The following is a 10151-nucleotide window of genomic DNA, read 5'->3' as shown; positions in this document are numbered from 1 at the left end:
CAAACAAGTAACGGCAAAGTAACCAAGAATAACACTCTTACGCACAGTACGAAATTAACACGCTCTTTGTTTACATCTGCCTGCCACTATATTCACAGCTCTGTAGTCGCGAAGGAACAAAAAACTTGAGCTAGGAGATTTCGGATTGCAAGGAAGCTCACGAACACCATTAGCTTTTAACGGTTCGTCTGCAGCGTAATCTTGATACAGTGTTGCACATTCGAAACCTCCAAACGATCCCCATCGACACAAAACTCTTTCAAGGATATAAACTTAAGCAGGACGTTACTGGTCAAAACTATGATTAAAATGTTTTACAGAGTATTATCTGTGGCTCTTAATATAATTTCTAAAGCGTATTTATTTGTGTATATAAGGGTGGAACTTGGAAGAATTACAGAAGAACTTTTGCGTGTTATAACACAGGTTAGTGCTCGTTTTGCAAGATGTCCACAAAAATAAGCGGGCATTACAGGCCCCAAATGTCGGCATCTCCATCAGCGCCGCCCGCCACGTTTCTCCCGATCTCTCGGCTGCAGATCGAAATAGACGCACTGTACATAGAATGAACATGGAATTTTCCCCTTTTTTCTAGTATAAAAATTGTTGTTAGCAGCAAGATTCTTGGTTGTACGTTAATACCACTTCTGATATCTGATTCCCTCCTCCATTACATATACAGAATTTAACAAGTGCGATATTGTTATTAAATGATAATGCCACCATGTGCACTTTCAACAATTGCAGTGATTTCTATTGACTAAGATGACTGATTCTCATTTTGCCAATATGAATAAAACATCACTACATGTATGCATTTCTTATGTATGATGCATGTGTACATATAGGTGTGGGTGAGTGCGTTTGCGAGCATATACATGTATTTTGAAACATTGATGTTCACAAGCATCCTAGTCATTGACCACGTGTCAAACAGATAAGGGTCTGTGGAAGACTCTTGGAAAAAGAACTGAATTGTACAAATATGGAGGTTAATATCTTCACTACATCACCAAAGAACTAAATATGTGTGTGTATGTAAGAATGCATGGTGCTCATGGACTCTAGTCATTAGGTTTTCTTTCATGATGGTATGTCTTAGTTCAATGTTTTTCTTCCTCATTTTTACTGATGCGAGAAAATTAGGTACGAACGAACAAAAATCTTATTCTCTAGCAATTTGTGTATATGTCATATTTTTGTTAATGTTTACAGTATTGTGGAAAACCTGCCTCTACTATTTTCATCTCTGTAAATGCTTCATTAATACAGCTTTGTCACCCCAAAATTTCATTACATAAACAGTATGTATGCATATTTAGTACTTATTGCCGTCTGAATGCTGTTTTGTCGTATCTCCACTTCACATTGGAAAGGAGTTGATCGTGTTATCATGTTCCATATGTGTCACGTTCCGAAGTGACGTATCTGGTTGTCAGGTGATATGAATTATCAACAATAAGAAAATATTTGCACAAATCTTGTAGTGTATTCAAAATCCATATACGTTACACTTTAATCTGCTCTCCTGCAAAGTTAGTGCAGTAGGTCATACAACAAAATAGTATTCAGCCCGGGATTATGTAACACCACAGAAAATAGAAGAGGGAAGAATACTTCAATCCTTTCTTAATGCATATCGCAGTTTAACATTATTGATACCACTACAGTATTAATACCATGTACATTAAGAATAAGCTGTTTCACTAGTGTATGTACCATATCAAGAACTTTGGAATTTTGTAAAATTATTCTAACTTCACTTAAATACCTTGTTACACCACATACTGGATATTCCTACCTGTTGATCAGGAACAGAATAAAAAACAAGACAAACATTAAAATTACAAAGTTCCGTAGTTTCTAGGGCTGAGCCGATACTGGTGCTGATGTATCGGTAGGAATTCATCTACCGATACCAGCAGATACTTTTCCGGCATATTGGTATTTCACAGGGTCCGCAAAAATGCTGCGGGACACTTTCGTGGAGTCTTAATTCTCCTGGAAATAATGCAAAATTAAACTTTCTTTTTATTTTGCACGAAAAACTCTATTTTGTGATTTCATAACATCCATTTTAATATTCTGATGTAATTCTTGAATATTCTAAAGCAAATTTCTTGGTAAATTCATGCAAATAATTGGAAAAGAATATTTACACACCAAAATTGATCAACATTTTGCGCAAATTTTAATTATTGCAATTTTCAAGTATCTGCATTGGTTCAAAGTGGTATCGGCTCAGGCCTAGTAGTTTTCCTATCCACTTTGACATGGAAACACAAAAGGATTTAAAAAAAAACATGCGAGTCCAAAGAAGTTAGGGCGACAAAGCTGTTTCCTTAACTTGTAACGACGCATGTATGGGTAAAAATTATCCAGTCGATTTCGAACCGATGATTGTCTGAGGCCACCCTTCTCAGTACCTTTCCAGTGAAACCTTTCAAGCATAATTCACTCAAAGTGAACTTGTACATTTTAGTTTGGTATTTCAACATATCCTTTATTTCTTGTACTAATTCAAATATTCAAAATTAATAAAATTACATTAATCAATGAAGGCATTTATATTTTCATGCTTCGGAACTTTGGACTTAAGTAATATTTCTTCTGGGTATTTTTACCCAGCACCATGTCCTTACGTTATGGCAGAAAATTAAAATTTGGTTAATCATTGAAGGTATTATTATTTAAATGCTTTGAAACAATTAAAATTCGGACTTAAGAAGCAATTTTCTTCTGCGTATTTGTTACCCAACATACTTCCTTAACTCCTTGCAAGTTACACTTCAAGGTCACCTCTACCATGCGACAACATTGTTTTCTGCCTGCACAATGTCTTGTAAAAATAAGTCACAATCAATTTTGAGTGTACCAAGTAATATTTCCTAAGCATTAACATAAATCTGCTTGTTCACCTACACATACAATCAAATATACTGTTGAGAGAAAATTTCCATTGCTAGTGGATTGTTAAAAACCATGCTGAAATTCTAGAACTTGCACCCTACGTAAATAAAAAAAAAAGCATCTTGTATTGCAACTACATTTTCACCATTACCTGGTGTGTATCACAATAAATTATAGTGATTTTAGAGTGCACACTGATTTTCCCCTCACTGTACATATCTACGTATAATTTTACAAACATACCAAACTACATGGTAGAGGAAATTGTACTTACCAATGTCAGTTGATAATCTTGTCCAAATGCAGGCATGTATACACAGGAATCTCACAAGCTTAAACAGTTGCAAATCTCACAATCAGTCATTACTGACACTGGTAGATGCAATGTGTGGCAGCCTAACTAAACAGTAGGGAAAATGAAGCATTTACAAGAACACTTAACTTTGCTAGCTGCATTTCTGTGCACCTGTCTTTCCCAATATTTACGAATATATGTTGTGTAAATGAGTTACAACAGTTTTATACCACCAAAGTAATTTGTAGTATATATGTGTATGAATAAGATACTACAAGGACAAGAAATAATTGTTTCGTCTCAGGTACATTAATGTTAGCATGAGTGTGTGAGAATTGGGATACAGCAATGCCAATAATTTTGCAACAAGCACAATCTTTTTGTTTCCAAGCATGTGAAGCATTATTTGTTCATAGAGGCAATTCTTGCAGTTTAATGTTGAACACAACCAGCAAAACAAATTGTTTTAAAATCAGAGTAGATTATATGTAAACAGGGTGTAATGTTGTCTCTCCCCTTAAACAAGCTTTTACGATCAAAACTACAATATCTTGTAAAAAATATTACTGTAAGACAACCGTAAATAAAAGGTTTTATGTAAATTTTCGTTGTTAACTTTTTAACTGTGTGTATCTTTTTGTCTTTGTAAATGAAATTTTCCTCATAATCCTAATTTTGTTGTTAACTGTGCACTTCCATAACATGAAGGATCATAGAGTTGAGTTGGTGTATTAAGTTTACTTTATGCACAGTAAGGCTAATCGGGACTGGACCTACAGCTTAAAGTGGGATCCAAACCACTATGTGCCACCACTGGATATTGAACCCAGGACCCTTGATTACATGGCAACGACGTTACCACTGCGCTATCAGGGAGGCCTTGAAGGAAGGGGAGGGGGTCATATAAATAAGCAATTTAATAGCATACTTTGATTCAAATATGCTTACTATAAATAAGGCATATTCATACTAGTCACATAGTATATTTACAGGCATACATTGTCTTATATACATAGTTACATAACGTCGTAGGAGAACCAGATGGACATACTTCTTATTTATCAAATTTAAAGAGAGAGGAAATAATGTATTCTTAGGAATATCTCTCTCAAAAAGAGTCATTAAACTGGAGATACATGACTACCTTACTGATAAGAATTAGAAGTGCAGATATGTCGATCTGACTCTAAATAGAACTCTTCAAAGGAGATACTTTAAACAAAACAAAGAACTGCATTTCTGAAGTTCCATTCCTCTGGTATAGCAGATTGTGGTGGTATACACAATCCCTGATATGCAAATTGTACAGTAGATCTGTAACAGTTTTGACACTGATCGACATATGAACTTGTTGACAATCACTGACATCATTTACTGTACGCACCTTTTATGACAATAGTAGACCTCAAGTAATCAGCTTTCCGGATATTTGATGTTCTAATTTTTCTTCAGCTGCACAAGATGAAAGTCCCTTTATGACGCTTTAAATTTCTTTGCTGAATCATCTTTAAAACAAAGGGAGAGAAAAATCAGCACATATTAAATACACTCTACATGTATCATCTGTTCTTTTAACTATATGTTCTTTAACCCTTCCTTAGGTGTGTCATTTTCTGCAACATACTTACGACATAACCCTTTAACTAGCTTTAAGATATGAAACACTCCGTGAATTATACTACGCATGCATGCAAAATGTTGTCTCTCGGTCTTTCTTCTAAGATCAGCTGCAATTTTCTGCTGCACTTTCTAAATCACCTAATAATTATAAGTTAATTAATGTTAGTTGCATGCTTGGGGTACAGTCATACCCCACATGCCTAAATGCATAAGAACCAAAGCAGTGCCATGTTCACTTTCGTCACTAACACACAGCTGCATTGCAATGTGCTCTGTTTTTCAAGGCTTTGATATTTTTCTTGTTATGTAATTAGCTACATGGGGGATAACTGTACCCCAAGCATGTGACTGGCATTGACTTTCACATAGCTTAGCAGTGCAGCAGAACTATGCAACAGAGGTTAGAACAAAGACAAAGAAAGAATATTGAGATACACAAAAGCACTCATGAGCAGTAAAGTTCACATTGTTGCAATCTTGCAATGAATGGATAATAAAGGGTTTAAAAAAGGGGGATTTATTATGATATTGATAGAGGCACATATTTTTGGTAAATAAAAAAGCAAAATTTCAGTACAAAAACTGAGTCAATTTTAGGTTCAAAAGCAGTAAATAAAGTAAAATTTCGTTGTTATAGCGGTGAAAAAGCAGTATAAAGAATGACATTTTGGTTTTAAAAATGTGAATATATTCCCAAATTTGATTTAAAAACTGCACTTGCTACACAAAATAAACATATCCCTTCTAATAGCACATTTATGTCATTACCAGAATATTAAGTTTATTCCTGTACAAAGGGGGCCCAACTTTGCTTCTCAAATATTTACAGCAGAATTAATCATTTTTCCGTGAATTGCATAACTCACAGGTGCAACGTCCTCCAGTTGGACACTAGTCTTTACAAAGTTAGTCCGCTGCCCCTTGTGTCGGGAACATGAGAATTTCTTAAATTCACTAGGGCTTGCTGGGTAACAAAAAAAAATACAACACGGTTTTCAAAGTTAGACGCAGTTTTATAATTACTTATCGTATGCGGACTCACAAGTAATGTACAGATTTACACACGTTTCTTTACCTTAGTTTTGTCATTTGACGCCTGAGGATGCACAAAGAAACAATTCTTACAGCATTTCACATCAAAATCACTAACACACAACGTTAGACAAAACAAACCAAAATACACAAAGGTTTCTGCACGTAATCATTATTTCAGCGCATCACCTTAAAGAAACACAATTAATGCAAACCAATAACAATATTCTTGCATTCCATTTTCCCGTTACCACATGCTTATTCATTCCTCTACCTTCGCCTGTTTTTCAACTCAGTCTGTCATCAGGTGGGAATGTTCAGGCGGGTTCATACACTTCCTCCGCCGAGATAGAAAAGTGATGTCAACATGAACAGATTATGACGTATTTCCAAAACATATATACAAATTCCAACCACAACTGTACCAGTCTAACTACAGTTGTCTGTGACATCTTGCACATAATTTGAAATAACAAACATTTATTTAAAATTTTCAATATTTCAACAAATATTAAGCAAACATTCAGGTTCGTTACAATTGCCCTGCATCCGGGGAAAATTTTTAAAGAAATTGTAATTTGCAAATTCTGAAAAAAAAATGAGTACATAAAGAACTTTTAAATATTTTAATTATCTTTACACAAAGTCCTAGCTTCATCAATCAATGTTTCTCTTAGTTTGAAAACAGCTCAGGAGGAACGTAGTTTACAGTGTCCAAAACAGAAAACAATCCAGGATAGTTAATCAGCCAAAAACCAGTGAATTCAGGCAATGATTGATTCCATGATGGTTTAATAGAACAGTAGGCTTCCATATATCTAGCTTCTTTTCCAGAAAGACTTTGCAGAAAACTGTATAAGGTTCGATAAGCGGTTAACTGAATCAGTACTTTCCTATAGCACTTCAAACTCAACATTCTTCTTGCTTCTGTGCTTCTAGAATAATGCCTTTTGAATTCCACACCAGCAATATAATAACTCCAAATATTTACTATACTGGAGAATCCTCCTTCATTTGATGAGGAGGGGTAACAAATAACACATCAACTGCATTTTTCTTAATACTTATTTCTGCCTGGTGCAGTTTTTTATAAAAAGCATATGCTAGAGGAAGTCCGAACCAAAACCTTCTTAATTGAATACTTTGGTGCTAAAATTCAGACCACCGATTTCCAGTTCTACTCGTCTACCACCTAACACACTCTTCTTGAGTCTTCCGGAAAATATAAGTGTTTTAAAATCGTAACCTTTTGCACTTGACTGCCTGAAAATACCTTTTCGGTCATCAAAAATAATTTGCATATTATCCTTGTATTGGTCGCTCCTCCAAGGCCCCTTGCCTAAACGGAAGCGAGGCACCTAGACAAGGTCCTAGTTTGTCTGACACGATTGGGATCGCTGGTTGCGTTAGTTGTCTCCACTGCTTCTTCCTGCTCTGAGGCAACGTCATGTCCTGGCGAGAAGGAACAAAATTTTCAACTGTAAGTCGTGGAGAGTACCGACTGGGCGGACTAGGGCTACGTCGTTCTTGGTAACGCCATCTGTTTGGAGAACTTTGCCTTTGTTCTGGACGAGGCCTGTAGGAGTTTCTCTGTCTTTGGTTCTGATCTTCGTTGGAACCTCTCATGCCTAATCCTCTATTGAATCTTCGAGGACGTGTGTAATTTCCTTCTCGACATTCTGAATTAGTCTCTATATTCCGTACTTTAAAACTTTTATTGCCGGCAGCATCTTTATTCTTGAAGTCATCTTTATTCTTCCAGGCATCAGGGTCATCATAAATATCAGTCTTTTAAGAAATGTGTCAATTCATCCACATTTATTGGAGCGTGCGCCAGACAAAGATTCCAAATGTGATACGGCAACTGTCCAATGATCAGATTAAGAACTTCACTCTCATTAAAATGGTCAGCTAGGTTTCTGTACGCTGTGTAGACACTCCAGGCAAAACTCTCTAAGTTACCGTAGACCAAACATGAATACCTCCGGTTTCTCACAGCTGCTAGTTGTCTTTGTTTCGCCTTTTCAGATGAAAATTCATCCTTAAAGCATGCGCAGAAATCAGCATAATTCACACAGTTGTCTATATTACCAGCTTAACCAATGCTCAGCCTTGCCAGTGAAAAACCCTAGGTAATAATTCCAACCAATAGTGCTCAGGCACTTGCATTAAGTCGAAACTGACATTTAACTCTCGCAGATATCTCTCGGCAGATTGAGCTTCGATATCGCCTTTAAACTTCGGAATGTTCGTTATATCAGCCATTCTGGGCATCTTAAACTCTGTTCTGCGTCGAGGAGAAAAACTGTCATTACTATCCTTTTCTCTAGGCCTCTTGCATCTATCAGAAGTTGTGGTATTACTGGGGAAGAATGGGTTTGGAAGTACAACAGGATGTTCATAGGCAGTAGCTTCTGGATTCAGTCCTCGGATTGGATCAGGTAGTATATCGGAAGAGGTTTCTGGTTGAATCTGTAAATTATGGATCTTTTCCTGCAATTCACTGACCCTACTTATAATTGTATTGGTTTGTTCCTGAATTTCTTGGCAAAGAGATACTTCCATCTTGTTAGTCTTCTCATGGAGAAAATTAACCTTTTCTCCAGCTGCCTTCATTTCGACTTTCTGTTCTTGCACTATATTTTCTATGAGTTCAGTTCATTCACCAAAGGTTTTTAGTGCTACATTTATAGACTCTACAGAAATCTTTAATTCTTGAACTCTCTCTGGAGGGTCACATTCAGATTCTCTTCCAGACTGGATAATTTCAAGTCAGGTTTCCATATTCTTCTTCAATTGATCCTGTTCCTTCTCTATCCGTCCTTGCCGAACTGTTAAGAGCTCTAGCTGCTCTTCCACAATCTCCTCTACCCTTTTGTCAACCTTTTCAGTGACTTTATTGCTTAGCTTTTCTATATCTCCTTTATTGCTTAGCTTTTCTATCTCTCCTCTGATGCTCTCTACATGTTCTAGTTTGTGCTGAGAGAATAGAGCCTGTAACTCTGACCTTAGTTTTATATTTTCCTGTATCCTCCTTTCTTCCTGGTTTTCAATCAATGCACAGAAAATATCTAAGTCTTCTTTTCTCTTCCTCCTCTTTCTCTTTTCTTCTATAGACTCAACTATGAGTTTAAACTCCACCATCTCCTTTTTTCGAACTTTCTCTATCTGAGCCATCTCTTTCTTATGCTGTTTCTCCTCCTCTATCCTTTCCTTCTGTCTACGCTCCTCATCCTTCTGTCTACGCTCCTCATCCTTCTGTCTACGCTCCTCATCCTCCTTATCTTTCTGGTTTCGTTCTGCTTTATCTTTCAACAGCCAATCAAGTAACCAACGATCTGAAGAGGGTTTGGTAGGAGCGCTCGTTTCTGGTTTTGTTTCTGGTGCTGACAAGCATAATGTGCATCGCATTTCTTTATTTGATGCCGAGGTCACTTCCTGCCCATCACAACTACTATGAAACCTCTGCAAACACTGCTAACACTGGAAGAATTCACTGCCATCAGTAAGATCATCACAGCATCCAAACTTGGTTTCTGCATCCATTGTAGCTCTTACTCTGCTTTGCAGATTCATTCCCGTTGCGTCTTTCTCCATTCTACGAGGGTCACTATTTATATTTTAAGCCTTGGCAACACTGATTGAAGTTAGGTGCGATTTGACGTTTGCACGGAATCGTCTGGCATTATTGACCATAACGTACTTCAAATGTTTTGTCAATAGCTTGATTTGTGTTGTTTATGTTGCCTTGGAGATTGCACGACAACAATAAAATGAAATTAACTCGTGAACATTTTCGTGTGATGATTCTTTACGATTTTCGACATGGATTATCAAGACAAGAGTGCATCGATCAACTTACTTCCACATTTGGCGATGAAGCCCCATACTTTGCCATTGTGAAACGCTGGTATAACTAATTTAATCGTGGCCGCCATTCGCTCACCGACGTGATTCGCGAAGGTCGTCCAAAATCAGTTGTTGTTCAAGAAAACATTGATGCTGTGCAAAACCTAATACTGCAAGTTCGTCATGTGACATACTGTGAGATTGAGGCAACCATAGGCATTAGTTCCACCAGCATATATAAAATATTACATGATCATTTAGCTGTGAGAAAGGTATGTTCTCGTTGGATCCCACACAATTTGACAAAAACTCAAAAAGACGCTCGCGTCAATTGGTGCAAACAAATGCTCAATAAATACAATCGTGGTGCTTCAAAAGACGTATATAAGATTGTAACAGGTGACGAATCATGGATATATGCATATGAGCCGGAACGTAAACAGCA

At 36.8% G+C, this 10151-nt stretch overlaps 1 protein-coding gene across 1 annotated transcript in view; it reads right to left on the bottom strand.

The window, feature by feature from the left end:
- Positions 1-4112: 4112 nt before the first annotated feature.
- The window catches only part of LOC145980024 (nucleolar protein 9), a 77505-nt gene continuing 71466 nt past the window's right edge, over positions 4113-10151 (bottom strand). The window contains exon 9 of the mRNA XM_083112995.1: positions 4113-4710. Within this exon, the coding sequence (XP_082969121.1) occupies positions 4679-4710 (32 nt within the window). The 3' untranslated portion in view covers positions 4113-4678. The remainder of the gene's footprint in view (positions 4711-10151) is intronic.

This window comes from Lepisma saccharinum, chromosome 27 (genome assembly GCF_977018435.1).
Source record: "Lepisma saccharinum chromosome 27, izLepSacc3.1, whole genome shotgun sequence".
Classification (NCBI taxonomy): Eukaryota; Metazoa; Arthropoda; class Insecta; order Zygentoma; family Lepismatidae; genus Lepisma; species Lepisma saccharinum.
The sequence above is the reverse complement of the archived record's forward strand: the minus strand, read 5'-3'. Positions and strand labels throughout refer to the sequence as shown.